General features: G+C 48.8%; 2 protein-coding genes across 11 annotated transcripts in view; one reads left to right on the forward strand and one right to left on the reverse strand.

Moving 5' to 3' along the window:
* The window catches only part of lrsam1 (leucine rich repeat and sterile alpha motif containing 1), a 44425-nt gene extending 40212 nt beyond the window's left edge, over positions 1-4213 (forward strand). For all 4 annotated transcript variants that reach the window (XM_078426156.1, XM_078426153.1, XM_078426154.1 and 1 more), the window contains 2 exons: positions 964-1110; positions 2837-4213. In XM_078426156.1, the coding sequence (XP_078282282.1) occupies positions 964-1089 (126 nt within the window). In that variant the 3' untranslated portion in view covers positions 1090-1110; positions 2837-4213. The remainder of the gene's footprint in view (positions 1-963; positions 1111-2836) is intronic.
* fkbp15a (FKBP prolyl isomerase family member 15a) overlaps positions 3880-21607 on the reverse strand; it is a 71512-nt gene continuing 53784 nt past the window's right edge. For 3 of the 7 annotated variants that reach the window (XM_078426150.1, XM_078426151.1, XM_078426152.1), the window contains exons 21-29: positions 21391-21527; positions 18675-18830; positions 17890-18042; positions 16878-16970; positions 15571-15693; positions 13317-13424; positions 11161-12284; positions 9614-9731; positions 3881-8979 (exon numbers count right to left, since the gene is read on the reverse strand). In XM_078426150.1, coding sequence (XP_078282276.1) covers positions 8902-8979; positions 9614-9731; positions 11161-12284; positions 13317-13424; positions 15571-15693; positions 16878-16970; positions 17890-18042; positions 18675-18830; positions 21391-21527 — 2090 coding nt within the window. In that variant the 3' untranslated portion in view covers positions 3881-8901. Of the gene's footprint in view, positions 8980-9613; positions 9732-11160; positions 12285-13316; positions 13425-15570; positions 15694-16877; positions 16971-17889; positions 18043-18674; positions 18831-21390; positions 21528-21607 lie in introns of all 7 variants that reach the window. The other 4 variants (XR_013549196.1, XR_013549195.1, XM_078426149.1 and 1 more) reach the window with 4 other exon arrangements.

Consider the following 21607-nt stretch of genomic DNA (forward strand, 5'->3'; position numbering starts at 1 on the left):
GTGGAGAGAAGGAATGGCTGACGTTTCGGGTCCAGACCCTTCTTCAGATTCTAAAGACTTCGTCAGCTGTAATCGGCCTTGGTGAACATTAGTGTATTGCATCGCCACGTGTCAGTAGCTTTCTTTAAAACAGTACTAAGGTGCTTGGCTGAAGAATTTGAGGAGTATGGAAGGTTTGCTGCTCTCTGTTACTGAATGGTGTGAACCTTTCATCAGAATCAGTGAAGGCAGGGGTTCTGTTCAACTCAGTGAAGAAGGGTCTCGACCCAAATTGTCTTCTCTTCCTCTTCTCCACGGATGCTGTCTGACCCGCTGAGTTACTCCAGCTTTTTGTCTATTTCTTGTTTGAATAACTGGACCCAGATCTCAGACAGGTGCCGAACCTCTGGGTTTAAAGACAATATCAGGTGCTCTCCCACACTCAGCTCACGCTACTGCACAAGTGGTAACACAGTCCTCACCAGGTCACCTCCTCTTGTACTACATGGAGCTAAAACCAATGAGTTGGAATTGTTTTACATTCATCAGAGTGAAATTATTGTGTAATTTCTGTGTGGGAATATCAGATGTTCAGCAGTACTGAACACTTCTAGACCATACCTTAAATTGTGTGCAGGCCCAGCACCGACTTACTGGTGTTCCGGCACCTTCTTTAATCTGGACAATGCTATGAGCGCGCACTTGAATCCCTCTCCCGGAAGTCTCCCCGAAAATGTGGCAGGGCGGGTGAAGCTGCCGATCACGACCTCATCGGGACTTCCACGACTGATCGGCGGGTCGAATCTGCCCCCTGCAGCCAGCACATGTCTGCATGTTAATTGGCTTGGTGTAAATGTAAATTGTCTCTAGTGCTTGTAGGATAGTGTTAGTATGCGGGGATCGCTGGTCGGCGCGGACTCGGTGGGCCGAAGGGCCTGTTTCCGCGCTGCATCTCTAAACGAAACTTCTCTCTGTCCATTGCAGAGCCAGATGATCTTCCTGAACTGTGGCCACGTTTGCTGTTGTTCCACCTGTGCGATGGAGCTGCACACCTGCCCTCTCTGCCGCAGGGACATCCAACAGAAGATTCGCATATATCGCACATCCTGACGAGTTCTGCTCCTCTTCAGTGTAAGCAATTGTTGGGGGTGGCACGGTGGCGTACTGGTAGAGTCACGGAGTGATACAGTGTGGAAACAGGCCCTTCGGCCCAACTTGCCCACACCGGCCAACATGTTCCAGCTACACTAGTCCCACCTGACAGCATTTGGTCCATATCCCTCCAAACCTGCCCTATCCATGTACCTGTCTAACTGCTTCTTAAATGTTGGGTAGTCCCAGCCTCAACTACCTCCTCTGGCAGCTCGTTCCATGCACCCACCACCCTTTGTGTGAAAAAACGTTACCCCTCAGATTCCTATTAAATCTTTTCCCCTTCACCTTAAACCTCTGATCCTCGATTCACCGACTCTGGGCAAGAGACTGTGCATTTACCCAATCTATTCCTCTCAAGATCTTATACACCTGGCCTCTGGTCTCACAATGATGTGAATAAATACTGTGGAGCCACTTTGACCCGGGGTAGGGGTTTAGTGCCCAGGTTTGTGGAAGATATGGTTGTGTTTGGCTTGGTCTGGCTTGCAGGGTTGCCAAATATCCCGTATTAGCCGGGACATCCCGTATTTTAGGCTAAATTAGTTTGTCCCGTACGGGACCGTCCTTGTACTGTATTAGTAGGATTGCCAACTTCCTCACTCCCAAATAAGGGACAAGGGGTGACGTCACCGCCCCGCGCCCCATGTGGCCTCACCCCACCAGCGGCCACGTGCTCCCGCTCCACCAATGGCGGCCGCCCGGGCGGGGTGAGGTCACGTGGGGCGCAGGGCGGTGACGTCACCTTGTCCCGTATTTGGGAGTGAGGATATTGGCAACCCTACTTGCAGTATCATATCATATCATATATATACAGCGTGGAAACAGGCCTTTTCGGCACACCAAGTCCGCGCCGCCCAGCGATCCCCGCACACTAACACTATTAACACTATCCTACACACACTAGGGACAATTTTTACATTTACCCAGTCAATTAACCTACACCCCTTGTCCCTCATCAGTAGTGACTACCTGTACTCCAAAGACGTACAGGTATGTAGGTTAATTGACTGGGTAAATGTAAAAATTGTCCCTAGTGTGTGTAGGATAGTGTTAATGTGCGGGGATCGCTGGGCGGCGCGGACTCGCTGGGCCGAAGAGCCTGTTTCCGCGCTGTATCTCTAAATCTAAAAATCTAGGAGGTCTATACCATGGCTGTAAACCAGTTTGGAATTATTTGTGGTCATCAAAACAGGCATTGGCGATGAGTTCCAACGTGTCATCTGCTCCATTGAATAATTCTGCATTGACTCTAAACATTTCAACCTGCTCCATTAGCCTGTACCATGAGCACAGGTTTAACTGATGAACTGTTGGGGCCATGGCCTGTGCCGCTGAGTTACTCCAGCATTCTGTGTCTATAGTTGATTGAACTTGTGTTCCCAGATAAGCAGCCATCGGCAATGGTTTGCTTTTGAAGCATGCGTCAGTACATTTCAGCTGCCTGATGCGGGGGGGAGATTGTAGGGGGATCCCAGCCGGGGGGGGGGAACTGTGGCCATGTGGTGAGCCTGCTTCACCGCTCAGAGCAGAAGATTAAAAATGTTCAATGAATGTTTTGTAACGGTCGGTGCCTGCAACATGGCGGCTCGTTGTGTACGGCCCAGGTGGACGGTTTTACCGCACACAAAGCCTTTCGCTGTACCTAGGTACGTGTGACAATAAAGTATCATTGAATCATTAACTGTGTCTCCTTGTCACACAGATGCGCCTGCAAGTTCCTGCATCTCAGCCTGTCAGTGCCTTGCACCTCCTCTATATCCCCACCACAAATATACGTTTACTCTCGGTAAAACAGTGGCATGGCCTGCCACTCTGCTGGCTGGAGATCCTCCTGGACAGATCCCACCAGCAGCTCCAGGCTGAACTGTCGGCCGTGACATGAGTCGGCCTCTGTTGAGCTCCCATGGATTAGCCCCACACCGACCGGTCACACACACCAGCGGAGAAGTGGATGGGAGAGTGAATCCTCTGGCTGGTGCTGAACGTGAACCAGTCCCCTTGGAACGAAACCGGGCGCTGGACAACAGATGTGCAGCAAACTCTTGTCTCCCGTGGCGATCAACATCACAGCGGGTCTGGAGCGTTGTATCCACACTGATACTTGGCAAGGTCAGGCTAAACTGTTCGCCTGACCCGTACTCTACGGTGCTTGTGGGCACCATCACTCAGTGTGTAACACGAGCTCCAGGGGGGAAAGGCAGTCAGACGGCGGCTGAATGATTCCAACGTGTGGGTTTGAGACAGTAAACTACTTTTAAAAATCTTTTAATGTAGTTAATTGTAGTTTAATGTAGTTGTGCAAAAATGTGTAATGCTAGCCTTCCCCTGTTTATAGAGCATCTGCTGCTCCTTCCATCAATCTTTCATTGTTCAACGTGCTAACAAGCAAGTTTAATCTCATGCTGCTCAACGGTTTCACTCAATGCAAACTTGACGTTTCCTCATTGTGCACCACAGAACTGTGCAGGTGACAGTGTCTCTCCACAGGATTCCCCTGCCCCAGCGTAGATGGGGGAAGGCGGCAGCTGAAGCTGACAGGGCTGTGGAAACAGCAGCACTGGGTCACCCCCCCCCCCCCCCCCAGACCCAGCTCCCATTGCTGCAGTTCTGTGAAAAGGTAGTTGTTCAGTGTGGCTTAACAGCAGTGTGTAGCTTTGGTTCCTTATCCATGAACATCTTCCATGTTTGGTGTTGTAGCTTCAGTGGAACAGTTACACTGATTGTCATCATTATGTAATGGTCAACATTGCTGGTCTTTTTCCCCACTCAGTCCAGCTGCTCCCAGACCCACCTCCCATCCACAATGTCCTGTGAGACCTCCCCTCTCCCACCCTCTGTGCTTTGAGCTTTCAAGGGTTTCAACAACCCATTGCTGCTACTCTCCTACTTACTTTTATACTTGCATGTTACATAAAACCAGATACAAGATGAATGTAAAACATGTTTTTAAATTAGATGTTTAATTTATTATGTCTTATGCAGAACATTTGCACTTGTGTGGCTGTGTGCTATAAATTCCCATCCTACAATTATACATGTTGAGTGATCTTTGTGGAAATTGTCCCATTAAAGGTCACTTTTCCCTCACGGGCTTTGTTCTTTGTCCTGTTGGTTTTTCCCTGCAGTGGGGGGTTTGGCCCTAGAATGGGGCGTGGGGCGTTGGATGTGATGCTGTCGATGTGTTGGAGGTAACAGTTGCAATGAATGAATCCAACCTTAAGCATTAATTTCAAATGAGCTGATCTGTTAGAGGACCAGCAGCTGTGAGAGAGACTGACAGATGAATGAGATGTCACTGAAGCTTACCGCATGATGAAAGGCCTGGATACAGTGGATGTGGAGAGGATGTTTCCACCAGTGGGAGAGTCTAGGACCAGAGGCCAAAGCCTCAGAATAAACGGACGTACCTTTAGAAAGGAAATGAGGAGGAATTTCTTTAGCCCGATGGTGGTGATTCTGTGGAATTCATTGCCATCGACGGCTGTGGAGGCCAAGTCAATTGCTATTTTTAAGGTGGAGATTGATAGATTCTGGGTGTCAGGGGTTATGGGGAGAAGGCAGGAGAATGTGGTTGAGAGGGAAAGATCGATCAGCCATGATTGAATGACAGAGTAGACATGATGGGCCGAATGGTCTACATCTACTATGACTGATGAAGAATGCAGTTTACTTGCGGAAGGAAAGGGACCAGTCGTGATGGTGGCGGAATTAAACTCTCCAGCAGTGCAGGGTCAGTCTCGTCTTTGCTCTGTTGTTGTGCTGCTGCAAGTAAGAATTTCATTGTTCTTTCTGGGAGATATGACAATAAAACACTCTCGACTCATAAACTTCTCAGACGGATTGCAGCAACTGCTGTCCAGGTACATCACAAACAGAATTAAGACATGATGGCAACTAATTTATGCAAAGTCTCACCTGTTTCCTTGATACTGATGAAGGGGGGAGATATTATGAAGGACACTGAAGAAATTCCTGACAGGTTTAAGAGAAACCAAGGTATGAATAGTCAATAATTGAGTCCATGTGGATCTGAGGTCCAGGAAGGCAAAAAGGGGAGTGAAGGAGTAAAAATTAAGTGGAACTGAAGGAATCCAGTGACACTAAAATGGTTGAGATTTGGATCTAAACAGAATTGTGCTCAAAATTAGTCTCTGTCACATAAGCACACAACAGTGGTCCATCAGACCCTTCACGCCTGCCCCGATCAATATGATCATGGCTGATTACTGTTGCCCTCATCTCTTCTGTATCAGTTTCTCCTAGCCCTCAAAACTTTCAAATACAGGAGTTATCTAACTTTGCCGTGACTATCCAATGATCTGACCTCCACCTTTAGGGGCAGAGAATGCCAGAGGTTCATCACCTTCTCAACATGTTTCATGCCACTTCCATTTTAAATATCCAGCCTTTTATTTCGTAGCTGTCTCCTTATTTCTGATTATCCAACCAGTGAAAACAGCTAAACATCAAGCCTCGAGCTCAGGAAGGATCTTGGTATGTCTAGTAAAATGAGGGCTACCTTATTCAAACTCCCACGGAATACAAACCCAGACTGTCTAGCCTCTCAATTCATGCACTGGAAGACGTTGACTCTACCGAACTGCACTCATTTAGAATTCTCTCCATTCCAACAATAATCTGACTTTTTGCTTTCTCTGACCAAAAGCAAGACCTTACACTTCCACACATTAAATTTCATTTGCAGGATTTTGCCCGGTCAGTAACTTAATCTAAGATAGACACAAAATGCTGGAGTAACTCAGCAGGACAGGCAGCATCTCTGGAGAGAAGGAATGGGTGACGTTTTGGGCCGAGACTTTTTTCAGACACCTCACCTCACACACTCTTCGTCTCTTCAATGACTTCCATTTTCCAGGCCACCACTCCTCCCTCATCTTTACTATTTAAACCTCAACAGAAGTCACTCATTCTATCCAAATTGTGTTTGAGAATCACTACATCCTCATCACAACATGCCATTTCATCTGTCAGTGTGGGTTGGGAACCTTGCATTTTGTTGCCTCCTTCATGTCGTAATGTAAATAGTAAGACCCTCTCTCTGGGTTACTACACTGATTACATCCCTCCAGCCCGAAAATGACCCATACAATCCAACTCTTTCCATCTGGCACCAGTTTTCAATCCACACTAACACACTTCCTCCAAGATCTTGAGCTCTTAACTTGTGCATCAGCCTCTTCTGCATCTTATGTGGCATTTGTAATGTTACAGGATTACACACACAACCCCCTGGTTGGTAGCAGGTATGACTACAGATGAACAACACTTTTCAAAGAGATAATGACTTCCCACAACACTCAGTACCAATTGAAAAGTTTCATTCAATTCATCATGATTCAATTAATTTGTTCAGTCCTATACCAAACTCTGAGATCATTCCTATGTTGTTCATCTTAATCACATCAGTTGTAAAGTAGTAACGGAAAAGGATGATCAAACATAATATTCAAAAGGACACAAGTGCTGGAGTAACTCAGGGGGTCAGGCAGCATCTCTGGAGAGAAGGAATGGGTGACGTTTCGGGTCAGGTCCGAAGTAGGGTCTCGACCGAAACGTCACCCATTCCTTCTCTCCAGAGATGCTGCCTGTCCCGCTGAGTTACTCCAGCATTTTGTGTCTAATGAGAAAAAATTAGATTGGAAGCCGAGCCTTTAGTTGGACAGAACAGCACGTGTCACTGCTCATGAAAACCTGCCACTACACTATTCATTGTGTTTGTCACGTTAGGTACCAAAGTACAAGTTTGGAATTCAGACTTTACTAATAAACTTCATTTTCCACAATCCTACAAAATGTGGGTGTGGAGAGGATGTTTCCACTTGTGGAAGAGTCGAGGACCAGAGGCCACAGCCACAGAATAAAAGGACATATCTTTAGGAAGGAGATGAGAAATTTCTTTAGTCAGAGGGTGGTGAATCTGGAATTCTTTGCCACAGAAGGCTGTGGAGGCCTCGTCAATGGATATTTTTACGGTAGAGATAGATTCTTGATTAGTCCGGGTGTCAGGGGTTATGGGGAGAAGGCAGGAGAATGGAGTTGAGAGGGAGAGATAGATTAGCCGTGTTTGAATGGTGGAGTAGACTTGATGGGCCAAATGGCCTAATTCTGCTCCTAGAACTGATGAACAACCATTCCACCCACATATGCTTCTACTAACTATGGCAGTGTATTTTCCATCTATAAAACAAATGCAGCAGAAATGGAAGTCGCACTTTGTTTGACATGTGGGCTTCATGATGCTGGACTAAGAGACAAGGGTCACCTAGTACCAGGTGAACGCAGAGCATCCTCCCCCAGCCTGGCCCTCCCACCCTGCTGCTGCTCCCTTACCTGGAACATGCCAGACAAACAGGAGCAGGCAGGAGGCAGGTGAGGGAAATAATGAATGCCATTAATGGAAATGGAGGGACAGCAGAAACAAAGATCTCTCTTCCCTCTTCAGCAGTGAGGGCCCCAAACTAATTAATTTGGGTAAATGGTATATTGCTGGCCTTTAAACATGTTTCTCTAGCTGCTCTCCTTTCACAGAGCAGCTGACCAATTTATTACAAATGGGAGCAACCGCTGGATATAAAGGAGGCTTTCAACATGGTCTACTGTGGAAATCTGCCTCAGGTGGCTGCGGAGGCCAAGTCAATGGATATTTTTAAGGCAGAGATATATAGATTCTTGATTAGTACAGGTGCCAGGGGTTATGGGGAGAAGGCAGGAGAATGGGGTTAGGAGGGAGAGACAGATCAGCCATGATTGAATGGTGGAGTAGACTTGATGGGCCGAATGGCCTAATTCCACTCCTATCACTTATAAACCTACTGAGAATGAAGGTTCCAAACGTGAGTCTCGTACATGCAAGTGGCATTAGAGAGGAGCGGTCAAACTGGAAGGGCTGGCCCGGCTGACCAAGGTTAAGGCACAGGAAGAAGTTTATTCTGAACGAGGGCTGTACTCTACCACCACACAGCACAAGGGCAAGGTTCTGTCCCTTACAAATACTACGCAGATAATTCAACATGATGCAAACAGGAGGAGGAATATTCACAACCACACTGTGGCAGGCACAGTAATAGCATTACTACGCACTCAATAAGGGCCTGTTGTGGATTCAGGCCAGGGTTGCCAACTGTCCCGTATTAGCCGGGACATCCCGTATTTTGGGCTAAATTGGTTTGTCCCATATTAGTAGGGTTGCCAACGTCCTCACTCCCAAATAAGGGGCAACGGGTGACGTCACCGCCCCGCGTGACCTCACCCAGCCAGCGGCACGTGCTCCCGCTCCATCGTTGGCGGCCGCCCGGGCCGGGAGCACGTGGCCGCTGGCTGGGTGAGGTCAGGTGGGGCGGTGACGTCACCTTGTCCAGTATTTGGGGATGAGGAAGTTGGCAACCCTAATTCAGGCTGCCTAACATCCAGTGAGCACACTGTCACAGCAGTGGGAATCCACTGAGATCTGGCAGGGAGTAACAAACAAACTAAAGTATGACAGGTAGATATAGTTCAGGACAATACCAGTGATGATCAGAGTTAGTGCAGATTCATCTCGGTTCATTCAGTGTTGCCTGGGGAAGGGTTTCTGACCAGCAGGATAGAAACAAAGACTCTTGGAATGTCAGTTCCATGGGGATAATCTGTGCAGAAGCTGCCTGTCCCACATCGGTGCTCGATTCACCTTGGCCTTCCTTGCCAACCAGCCACCTCTCCCTGCTCAGTAACTGCACGGCAACACCAGAGGCAGCCCCAGCCCCAGCCTCAGCCCAGCCAGTCAAAGTCATCCTCGTCATCGTCATCTCCAAACAGTGGGGCTGGTGGAGGTCGACCCTTCATGCTCTGAGTTCAGAAAGAAAAAAAAAGTACAATGACAAGTCTCACAATGGTCCTGTTGCATCAGATTCCCAGCACATCAAACAAGCATCTGGGGCAGGAGAATAGAAAAGGCTTCCACACTTACCTAAACCACACTTAACCAAACTCAAGCTCATATACAGCTAATGGATATCCAAAATCAGATTCAACTTACTCCTAGAATCACACATTGGCATTGTCACCTGCCCCTCAGCCAACAATGAACCCTTCCATATCTCTCGTTTCCCTTTCCCCTGAGTCTGGTCTCGACCCGAAACGTCACCCATTCCTTCTATCCCACCACCTGAGCCGCTGAGTTAATCCAGTACTTTGTGTCTACCCAACTAGCAGAACTCCTTATGGAGGGCAGACAGGAGGAAGGGTCTCAATCACTGGCCCACACAACCTCAAATGTGAATGGTTTCCTCTTCTCAATACTGTCCCTCACCCAGGGGATGTATGCTGAGCTCCTGACTTCTTTGGAGGTGAACAGGTCCCACCCGTTATTTACACGTTTATGTACTAATGGATGAAAAGACTCGCACCCTTTACCCCACATCATCACCATGGCAATGTACCCTTTACCCCACACTGTTGCAGTCCTCTGTGCCACACTCACCACTTCCTCCTCCTCCTCCTCTTCCTCTTCCTCCTCCTCGGCCAAGTTCCTCACTGTCTTCCCCCCTTTGGGCATCGCTGATTTGAACAAGCCGTCATCGTCATCATCACTGAAAAGACTAAAGCAGTTAAAGTCACTGTTAGAGAAAACCTTGCAACACACCACAAAGATTGTGCAAGGCAGTCAAAACTTCATTTAAGAGCATCAAATTCAATGATCACTGGCAGATTCATCTGCTCCTTATGTACAGAATCCCCCTTTGATGCCTTGTTTACTGTAGCTGGCACAAAAGCATTTTTTTCCTTCTTCAGACTGGTCTTATAACAATTATAAATCATGCACCCCCCCCCCCCCCCCCCAGAAAGACAGACAACAAAACATCTCAAGCCCACCCCATGGTAGATAAACAGACGTGTCGGGGAAAAAAACTGCAGATGCTGGTTTAAATCGAAGGTAGACACAAAATGCTGAAGTAACTCAGCGGGTCAGACAGCATCTCTGGAGAGAAGGAATGGGTGACGTTTCCTCCCTTGACATCAGCCTGAAGAAGGGTCTCGACCCAAAACGTCACCCATTCCTTCTCTCCAGAGATACTGCCTGTCCCGCTGAGTTACTCCAGCATTTTGTGTCTCCCTTTTAGTTGCTGGTGTTTGGTTTCTAATGCTTTCGTTGCTGCTTCCAATAATCAGACTTTAGGACAGCCCTGTGATGTGGGAAGGCAGTGCATCGGTCACCTGCGATGTTAACTGCTCACAAACAAAAGAGCATTTAGTGTAATTTTAGTTTAGAGATACGGCGTGGGAAACAGGCTCTTCGGCCCACCGAGTCCACACCGACCAACGCCCCCCACACATCAACACTATTCTACACACACTGGGGACGATTTACACATACACCTAGCCAATTAACCTACATACCTGTACGTCTTTGGAGTGTGGGAGTAAAACGAAGATCTCTGAGGAAACCCACGCGGTCACAGGGAGAACGTACAAACTCCGTACAGACGGCGTGCACAGTCGGGATGGAACCCGGATCTCTGGAGCTGCAAGCACTGTAAGGCAGCAACTCAACTGCTGCACCACTGACCCGTCTTAAAGACTTCTAGGGTGACTTTTTGCCAGCATCTCATCACTTATCACCTCTTTGCCCTCAATTCTTTTCTTCATTTCCTCTTCTCGTTTTGTCTTTTCAACCTGGACCAACAAACTAACAGTAGCATCAGTCTGAAGAAGGGTCTCGACCCGAAACGTCACCCCTTCCTTCTCTCCACAGATGCTGCCTGACCCACTGAGTTACTCTAGCATTTTGTGTCTATTTTCGGAGTAAATCAGCATCTGCAGTTCCTTCCCATACAAACTTGCGGTGGTCATAGGCAATCTTGCACTCGATGTGATTCACGTTACTCCCTTCATCCTGTATCTGCACACTGCGGATGCCTCAGTTGTGATCATGTATTGTCTTTCCACTGGCTGGTTAGCACGCAACAAAAGCCTTGGTACACGTGACAATAAACTAAACCAAAGTCAATACCCTGAGGTGCTGTTTACCTGGAGGTATTTGGTGAAGAGCCAGCTCTGGGTTCTGGAGCTGTTGTTGCAGCCTTGGATCCATGTTCAACCACATGCAGTGCGTTGTGCTCTGGCGAAGCCGGGCTTTGATGAAGTGGAGAATGGTTTGGAACGGCAGGGCTCCCATCCTCTCCATGAAGAGCTGACCCTATCAAGCTCTCGGGAGGAGCAGACACATGCTGACCTCCAGAGACACTGCCGCCCTGTGGCGGAGATTGCTCGCCAAATTGTTCAGCGGCTGCCATCCTCCCTGTGACCGAATCACTGGCCGCATTGTGTTGCTCCTCTGGTGTCCTCTCACATTCTTGCATTACTGCATCTTCATCAGATCTCCCACTGTCAGGGAGACCGGCTGGCTTGGGTGGAGGTGCATCTTCATCAGATCTCCCACTGTCAGGGAGACCTGCTGGCTCAGATGGAGGTGCATCTTCATCAGATCTCCCACTGTCAGGGAGACCGGCTGGCTCAGATGGAGGTGCATCTTCATCAGATCTCCCACTGTCAGGGAGACCTGCTGGCTTGGGTGGAGGTGCATCTTCATCAGATCTCCCACTGTCAGGGAGACCGGCTGGCTCAGATGGAGGTGCATCTTCATCAGATCTCCCACTGTCAGGGAGACCTGCTGGCTTGGGTGGAGGTGCACCTTCATCAGATCTCCCACTGTCAGGGAGACCTGCTGGCTTGGGTGGAGGTGCTGCCACATCCTCCTCTCCTTCACCCGCAGATAGTTCACTGCACTCTGCCATGTCCTGTACACCCTCTCCCGCGGTGGGGTTCCGCCACTCAGCGGGAATATTGGGAGCAAGGGACAAAGCTGCCTCTGATTGTTCCAACTCGGGTAGCTTGGGCTCCTGGGTTTCAGCTCGATCTTCATCGGGCTCAGCCTCCGTGGGAGGGTGGCTGGGTGATGGCCGCCCAGCTGCCAACACTGCGGCATCCTCTTCACACGTTGCTCCATCTGCTCCTTCAGCGAGGTTGGTGTTCCCACTCTTGACTGGAGAAGCTGCCTTCTCTTCAGTCTCGCCCTCAGATTCCTCACCCTCATCGTCGCTTCTTGCAAGGGCCTGCCCTTCACCCTGGACCAAGAGCTGAAGTGTAACGGCCTGTTTGGGGAGAAGAGTAAGAAAGGAAGCCTGTAAAATTAGCACCATGATGCATAGGGTCCCTGGAGGAATGTGAAGACCACGAGGTTTAGTTTAGTTTAGAGATACAGTGCGGAAACAGGCCCTTCAGCCCACTGAGTCCGCACCAACCAGCGATCCCCGCACACTAACACTACACTCCACACACCTGGGACAATTTACGTTTACACCTAGCCAATTAACCTACAAACCTGCACGTCTTTGGAGTGTGGGAGGAAAGCGAAGATCTCGGAGAAATCCCACGCAGGTCACGGGGGGAATGTAAAAATTCCCTACCGAATAGTACCCATAGTTGTGATCAAACCCGGGTCTCTGGCGCTGGAAGCGCAGTAAGGCAGCAACTCTACTGCTGTGCCACCGTGACGCCCCGGTCTGACGTAGGACTGTTCCTGACAAGTTGTAGGTGCCCTTTACGTGGTGACGCTCTGTATATTCAGTGACATCCATTGTCAGTGCCGGGGCCTGTTGTCAGTGCCGGGCCCATTGTCAATGTAGGGGCCCGTTGTCTATACCGGGGCCCGTTGTCTATACAGGGGCCCGTTGTCTATACAGGGGCCCGTTGGCAATGTAGGGGCCCGTTGTCTATACCGGGGCCCGTTGTCTATACCGGGGCCCGTTGTCTATACAGGGGCCCCGTTGTCTATACAGGGGCCCGTTGTCTATACAGGGGCCCGTTGTCTATACAGGGGCCCGTTGTCTATACAGGGGCCCGTTGTCTATACAGGGGCCCGTTGGCAATGTAGGGGCCCGTTGTCTATACAGGGGCCCGTTGTCTATACCGGGGCCCGTTGGCAATGTAGGGGCCCGTTGTCTATACAGGGGCCCGTTGTCTATACAGGGGCCCGTTGGCAATGTAGGGGCCCATTGTCAATGTAGGGGCCCGTTGTCTATACAGGGGCCCGTTGACAATGCAGGGCCCGTTGACAATGCCTGAGCTTACTCACAGGTGTCAGGGACACAAGCCTAGTGTGAGGATCTGCTGCCAGACTGTACCTTGATGGTGCTGACGATAATCCCAAGGACCGACCTCCCGCTGTACGTGTCATCGAGCTCAAACTCTCCTCGCAGCGACTGAAACACGCCATTCATGATCTTCTTCACCTGCGAGAAGATTTGTCATCCGTTACATGGGTCTCGAGTCTGATTTTGCAAGACCTTTAGCAAGGGCTCAGTAGGAAGGTGGCACATCCATAAATGCTGCAAACATCAGTGTCGAGCATTCACAGCAAATCCCACTAAAACATCTCAACGTTTGGCCACAAACTCTTTGAAGCACTTCCCTCTGGATGGCGACTCCAGACTGTCAAAGCAGCCACAGCCAGACATAAAAACAGCTTTTTTGCAGCGAGCAGTGGCTCTACTCAATAACCAAGTCTGTCTGTCGTCTCTTTTTGCTCTGGTTTATTTCACTCACATGTTTAAACCGTAATGTTTTATTCTTAATGTTTTAATGTTTTATGCTTTATTCTTAATTGTTTACTGTATGTTCGTGTTGTTACTTGTGAGCAGAGCACCAAGGCACATTCCTTGTATGTGTATATACATGGCCAAGAAACTTATTCAATTCATTCATTCCAAGAGAAATCTGTAACTCAAGCTCAGAGGACCACCTCTCCCCACAGGGCAGTGCACGTAGTTTTTAGTTTAGTGATACAGTGTGGAAACAGGCCCTTCGACCCACCGAGTCCACGCTGACCACTGATTACCCGGTACACTAACACTATCCTACACACTATGAACAATTTACTATTTTTTTACCGAAGCCAATTAACCTACAAACCTGCAGGTGGGAGGAAACCAGAGCACCCGGAGAAAAGCCACGCGGTCACAGGGAAAACGTACAAACTCCGTGTACAATTACAGCCTGGAACCACCTTAGATAGTCCTCTGATCCCCTGGAAAATCCCCCAGATTGTCACACTTTCGACCCGAAACGTCACCCATTCTTTCTCTCCAGAGATGCTGCCTATCCCGCTGTGTAACTCCAGCTTTTTGTGTCTATCACAGACAGTCTTTTGTCACCGGGTGGTCCAATTCCCAATGGGGTGGTGGTGGAGGCAGATACAATGAAGGCCATCGAGAGGCTTTCAGATCGGCACATTGATATGCTGGGAATGCAGGGATATGGATTATGTGCAGGGAATGGAGATTGGCCTAGTTTGGCATCATGCTCTGCACTGACATTGTGGACGTGTTCTGTGTCATGGATATTGCTCTTGGGGGATAAAAACTACCAAACCTCAGCTCTGTTCATGCAGCTCCTAGTGACTAACTACAGAATAATCTCCTGAGAATTCTGCAGGAAGTTTTGCATAGGAAGACAAAAACAACCAGAATTAACATTTCTTCAAAGTGAAGAAATACTATTACATTTTTTTTAAAAAGCAAAAATCAGCAAACGTACAAGTTCTACACAGACGTTGCCCAAAGAAGGGGAATAGGGGACCACAGGACAGAGATTTAAGGTGAAGGGGGAAAGATTAAATATGAACCTGAGGGGTAGCCTTTTCACACAGAGGGTGGTGGGCGTATGGAACGAGCTGCCGGAGAGGTAGTTGAGGCTGGGACTATCGCAATGTTCAAGAAGCATTTGGACAGGTACATGGATAGAACAGGTTCAGAGGGATATGGGCCACACGCAGGCAGGTGGGACTAGTGTAGATGGGGCATGTTGGTCGGTGTGGGCAGGTGGGACTAGTGTAGATGGGGCATGTTGGTCGGTGTGGGCAGGTGGGACTAGTGTAGATGGGGCATGTTGGTCGGTGTGGGCAGGTGGGACTAGTGTAGATGGGGCATGTTGGTCGGTGTGGGCAGGTGGGACTAGTGTAGATGGGGCATGTTGGTCGGTGTGGGCAGGTGGGACTAGTGTAAGTGGGGCATGTTGGTCGGTGTGGGCAGGTGGGACTAGAGTAGATGGGGCATGTTGGTCGGTGTGGGCAGTTGGGACTAGTGTAGATGGGGCATGTTGGTCGGTGTGGGCAGGTGGGACTAGTGTAGATGGGGCATGTTGGTCGGTGTGGGCAGGTGGGACTAGTGTAGATGGGGCATGTTGGTCGGTGTGGGCAGGTGGGACTAGTGTAGATGGGGCATGTTGGTCGGTGTGGGCAGGTGGGACTAGTGTAGATGGGGCATGTTGGTCGGTGTGGGCTGGTGGGACTAGTGTAGATGGGGCATGTTGGTCGGTGTGGGGAGGTTGGGGCTGTTTCCACGCTGTGTAATAGATGCAATGAGACTTCACTCTGCATACCTCGTCGACAGTGCTGCCACTGCCCGGTGCGTCACTCATCACTGGGGCTTGCTGCCGCAGCTCCAGGAGCCGCCCCTCGTAGTGCTGCTTCATTGCAACAGCTCTGCTCTCCAACGACGAATACTGTAACATACAGACACAGCACTCAGGTACATCGCTGCCACAACTGCCCCTTAGCTGGTGAGCAAACCCAGCATGACATTGTGACTCTGACACCACCTGTTCCCATCGCGGGGAGTCAGCCAGGCGTTTAGGTTTGCGATTGTCACGTGTACAAAGGTACAATGAAAAGCTTTAAATAACCCTGAAGAGAGTACACAACTTCATTTAATCGTTTAGAGACATTTTTTTTAAACCCTAACGTCTGAGAAATGGCTTTTCAGCCAAGCACAATACTTAATCTTCCTAATCTAAATGTAAAAATTGTCCCTAGTGGGCCCCAACCCTAAACATCATCGATCCATGTTCTCCAGAGATTCTACCCGACCGACCAGAGTTACTCCAGCACTCTGTGAAACGTCACCTATCCATGTTCTCCACAGATGCTGCCTGACCCGCTGAGTTACTCCAGCACTCTGTGAAACGTCACCTATCCACATTCTCCACAGATGCTGCCTGACCCACTGAGTTACTCCAGCACTGTGTGAAACGTCACCTATCCATGTTCTCCACAGATGCTGCCTGACCCACTGAGTTACTCCAGCACTCTGTGTCCTTTTGACGACGTTTCTTGATGGGGCAACCTATGGTTGTGCCATCCATCTTGACTCTCTCTGGGTTGAAGCGAGATGCTCCTCTTTATCCCCATCCAACAAATAACTAAAAATCAATGTAACTAAAATTGACCTGGGCCGTTACATACCTGTGTGTGTGGGGTCGTGCTGTGAACAAATGAGCTGTGGAGTTCCTGTATTCATAAGTTCCAGGAGCACAATTAGGCCATTCGGCCCTTCAAGTCTACTCGGCCATTCAATCATGGCCGATCTATCTTCCCCTCTCTACTCCATTCTCCTGCCCTTTTCCCATAACCCCTGACACCTGTACTAATCAAGAATATCACGCAGCTCTCACACTCCAGAGGGTCCTTAATCGTTTAGGAAAGCACTGTAAGATGACCAAAGTTTGGAGAAACTGCAATGCAAAACCAGATTCTTTTGTCTTTTGACTTCTTGTCGCCCGCCCACATGATGGTTAGAGGCCGCTGTCCCTGCAGGCACCTGCTGTCCATCCCCCTGCCCACGACAGGGCCGCACAGAGTCCAGGTGAATAGTTGAGGTACATTAACAGGGTGGGTGCAAGCATCTTACCCGCTCCTTCAGGGCCTGCAGATCATCGGCCTGTTCCTGCAGAGACACCAGCTTCTCCTCCTCGGTGACACGACTCTCCTTCCATGCAGTCAGCTAGATATCAACAACAGCCACAACATCAGATCCACAAGTTCACAAGTGACAGGCGCAGAATGAGGCCATTCAGACCATCTAGTCTACTCTGCCATTCAATCATGGCTGATCTATCTCTCCCTCTCAACCCCATTCTCCTGCCTTCTCCTCATCACCCCCGACATCCGTACTGATCAAGATTCTGTTTATCCCCGCCTTAAAAATACCCATTGACTTGGCCTCCACAGCCGTCTGTGGCAATGAATTCCAGATTCACCAGCCTGCAGTACTTCACATGTACCCCACCCCCTGCTCCTTCAACCCCTAACTAATAGAGTCATAGAGTGATACAATGTGGAAACAGGCCCTTCGGCCCAACTTGCTCACGCTGGCCAACATGTCCTAGCTACACTAGTCCCACCCGCCTGCGTTTTGGCCCTTATCCCTCCAAACCTGCCCTATCCATGTACCTGTCTAACTGTTTCTTAAATGTTGGGATAGTCCCTGCCTCAACTACCTCCTCTGGCAGCTTGTTCCATACACCCACCACCCTCTGTGTGAAGGGTATGATAACGCAGAACATTAATATTAGATGAGTTAATTGTCATATATAGCAGCGGGCAATGTAACTCCTTGTTCACATGCTCACAGAGTAAACAATACACACACATTAATGATAAATATAATACTAAATACAACAACGAGTGCAAATCAGCAGATTAGTGCAGACTCAGTGGGCTGAAGGGCCTGTTTCCACGCTGTATCTCTAAAGTCTAAAGTAAACTAAAATGAAGAATCCTCAGAGAATGGAAAGGGGAGAGTATCAGGACCAAAGATGTACTACAAGAGGGGAGAGTATCAGGACTAAAGATGTACTACAAGAGGGAGGAAGAAGGTAAGGAGAGATTCAGACTGAAGGCGGGTGAATTGGAAAGCTCACCTTTGCCTCGAGCTGCGAGTTCCTACGCTGCTGAGATTCTCTCTGTTCACAGAGCTCGCGATACTGCAGGCTGTGCTGCTCCTTGGCTGATGCTAGCATGCGGTCACACTTGGCTTGCCACTGCGATTCCAGCTCTGCCTGCATCGCTGAAACCTGCAGCAAAAGCAAGGAATATCTCTCAGCAAACACGTTCAAACACCAAACAGGACCCACTCATGATATGCATGAATAAACATCTTCACTGAAAGCACATGCCCAGTGGCATCCACATTCTGATATGGACGCCAACAAGATGAAGATGAAGCTGGCAGCAATCTAATTGCCAATTATCATACATGCTAAGTGAAAGATCCCCAATCAGACAGCTGACATCTCCTTAATCAAACAAGTCACACTACATGTGGCACATAACATCCAGCCTACCGATTCCCACCTCCATAAGCAGTCTTCCACCAACTTCATTTGCTCTTGAAATCCTCATACGTTACTTGTTTCTAGGGTACACACAAAATGCTGGAGTAACTCAGTGGGTCAGGCAGCATCTGTGGAGAGAAGGAATGGGTGATGTTTCAGGTCGAGACCCTTCTTCAGACTCGGTCTGATGAAAGGGTCTCAAACCGAAACGTCACCCATTCCTTCTCTCCTGAGATGCCGCCTGACCCGCTGAGTTACTCCAGCATTTTGTAAACTGAATGTCTGCCTGCTCCATTCTTTCATTCATTCAGCTTGACAATGGTCAGAGCAGTACTAGCTGAGTTTCCATGCTGTGTTGTCATGTCCTTTACCTGCTCAGCTGCAGCCTGGTCAGTGGATGTCCGAGCATTCCTCAGCAGTGACCGCACGTTCCCCAGCTCCTCCTCGTATGATTTCCGGAGTTCCTCCATCTCCAGCTCTGCTCGCTGCCGCTCCGACACTGCTTTCCTCTTCCTCTCTGCTGAACTCTGACCACAAGAAGATTCAGTCACCACAAGATCTTCCAAACAGCTGAAGAAATCATTTTATTTCCATCAAACCACACCCTTCCAGACTTTCCCCTCCTGCAGTTAACTGTCTCCTGGTATTGAAGTTCTAGCGAAACAAGTCTAAGAGAGAAAATAATCATCTAGGGAGAGCTAGCAAACTAGATACCGAGTTGGCTTCATGGAAGGCAGCAGATGGTGGTATGGGAAGGGTGTGCTTCAGGCCGGGGGTCTGTGATGAGTGGGGTGCCTCAGGGAGTGGTGCTGGGGCCATTTCTTTTTTACGTTTTTTTTTAAAGCGGAGATTGACAGATTCTTGATTAGTCTGGGAGTCAGGGATTATGGGGAGAAGGCCGGAGAATGGGGTTGAGAGGGAGAGATAGATCAGCCACGATTGAATGGCGGAGTAGACTTGATGGGCCAAGTGGCCTAATTCTGCTCCTAGAACTTACGAATTGCTGTTTGTGGTTTAAATCAATGATTTGGGTGAGACGTTCAAGGCAAGGTGAGCAAAGCTGCAGATGACACCAAAGTAGGTGGTATCGTAGATAGTGAAGATGGTTATCAACAAGTGCAGCAGGATCTCGATCAGTTGGGCAAGTGAGCTGAGGAACGGTTAGAGTCATAGAATGACACAGTGTGGAAACAGGCCCTTCAGCCCAACTTGCCCACACCACCCAACATGTCCCAGCTACACTAGTCCCAAACCTATCCTATCCATGAACCTGTCTAACTGTGTCTTAAACATTGGGGTAGTCCCAGCCTCAACCGCCTCCTTTGGCAGTTTTTCCATACATCCACCACCCTTTGTGTGAAAAAGTTACCCCTCAGATTCCCATTAAATCTTTTCCCCTTCACCTTAAACCTCTGTCCTCTGGTCCTCAATTCACCTACTTTGGGCAAGAGACTCTGTGCATCTACCCGATCTATTCCTCTCATGATCTTATACACCACTATAAGATCACCCCTCATCCTTCTGCGCTCCAAGGAATAGAGTCCCAGCCTACTCAACCTCTGCCTACAGCTCAGATCCTCCAGTCCTGGCAACATCCTCGTAAATCTTCTTTGTGCCCGCTGTACCAGCATCTGCAGTTCTTTCCTACACATTCTCTGTACCCTTTCCAGCTTGACAACGTCGTTTCGAGAACACGGTGCCAGAACTGAACACAATACTCTAAATGTGGCCTCACCAACGTCTTATACAACTGCAACATGACCTCCCAACTTCTATGCTCAATACTGTGGTTGATGAAGGCCAATGGAATTTAATACAGAGAAGTACGGGACATTTTTTTGGGGAGAAGAACAGGACCTTCGGTGAATAGTAGGGTCTTGGGGAGTGTTGTAGAACAGAGGGATCTAGGAGTACAGCTACATATTTCCTTGAAAGTAGTGTTACTGGTAGATAGGGTGGTCAAGAAGACTTTTGGTACATTGCCTTTCATCAGTCAGCATACTGAGTATAGAAGTTGGGATGTTATGTTAACAGTCGTTAGTGAGGCTGCACTTGGAATAAATACTGTGCTCAGTTTTGGTCACCTTGCTATGGGAAGAACGTCATTAAGCTGGAAAGAATGCACAGAAGATTTACGAGGATGTTGCCAGGTCCTGAGGGTTTGAGCCATAGTGAGTTGGGCAGGCTAAGAGTTTATTCCTTGAAGCGCAGGAGGCCAAGGGGTGATGAGGGAATAGATCAGGTGAATGCACAGCCATTTAGTGACCCTTTTATCAGAAAGACCATCAATTCTGATAAAGGTTCTGATGAAATGTTTACTCTCTCTTTGTCTCTCTCCAAAAATGATATTTGACCTGATGACTATTTCTAGCACTTCTTGTTTTTATTTCTTAAACCGCGCTAGCTCATCAAAGTTGCTTTGGAACCAAACATTTTGATCACACGAATTGTTCACTGTTTTTTTGACTCTTTACATGTTCTCTTCCACAAATACATCAAGGGAATCTTGGTGTCAAGCTCCTTCAACAAATGTCAACAATCACTGAACTTGAGTAATGCACACCCCTGACAGTATAGTGCCGTAGCATTTCCACAGGTTGCACAGGTCACTGGCTTGAGAATAACGCAGTTCATCCCTGGTCACATTGTGAGAGAAAAGATCATTATCTTCAAACAGTAGAAATAAGGAACTGCAGATGCTGGTTTACACAAAAGGACACAAAGTGCTGGAGTAATTAAGCCAGACATCGATAGGTGATGTTTTGGGTCTAGTCTGAAGAAGGGGCTCGATCCAAAACATCACCTATCCATGTTATCCAGAGATGCTGCCTGACCCCCTGAGTTACTCCAGCACTCTGTGAAACATCACCTATCCATGTTCTCCACAGATGCTGCCTGACCCGCTGAGTTACTCCAGCACTCTGTGACCTTATCTACAGGTTGAGTAGAGTGGACATCAGCAGGAATGTGTTGGTAGAAGCTGCACACCAGAACCTTAGGGCACATCAACGAGCTGCGATGTGACACACAGCATAGAGCTTCACAAAGGAAGCACTCGGGATGAGTAACAGCTGCGGCCAATCTCACCTTTTCCAGGTTGTCCTTCTCGGCTCGAAGGTCCATGAGTTCCTCTTCCATGCCGGCCACCTTCACCTCCAGCTGCTTGCGGCTCTGCTTCTCTGCCTTGCACTTGGCCTGAGCTCGCTCCGATGCCTCCTGCAGCTCTGAGGTGGACAAACAGACGGAGCAAGTCAGCGGCCTTGCGTCTACCCAAACCAGACACGGCTGAGACAGCCAGACACGG

The sequence above is a fragment of the Rhinoraja longicauda genome, chromosome 31, assembly GCF_053455715.1.
Source record: "Rhinoraja longicauda isolate Sanriku21f chromosome 31, sRhiLon1.1, whole genome shotgun sequence".
NCBI classification, from domain to species: Eukaryota; Metazoa; Chordata; class Chondrichthyes; order Rajiformes; family Arhynchobatidae; genus Rhinoraja; species Rhinoraja longicauda.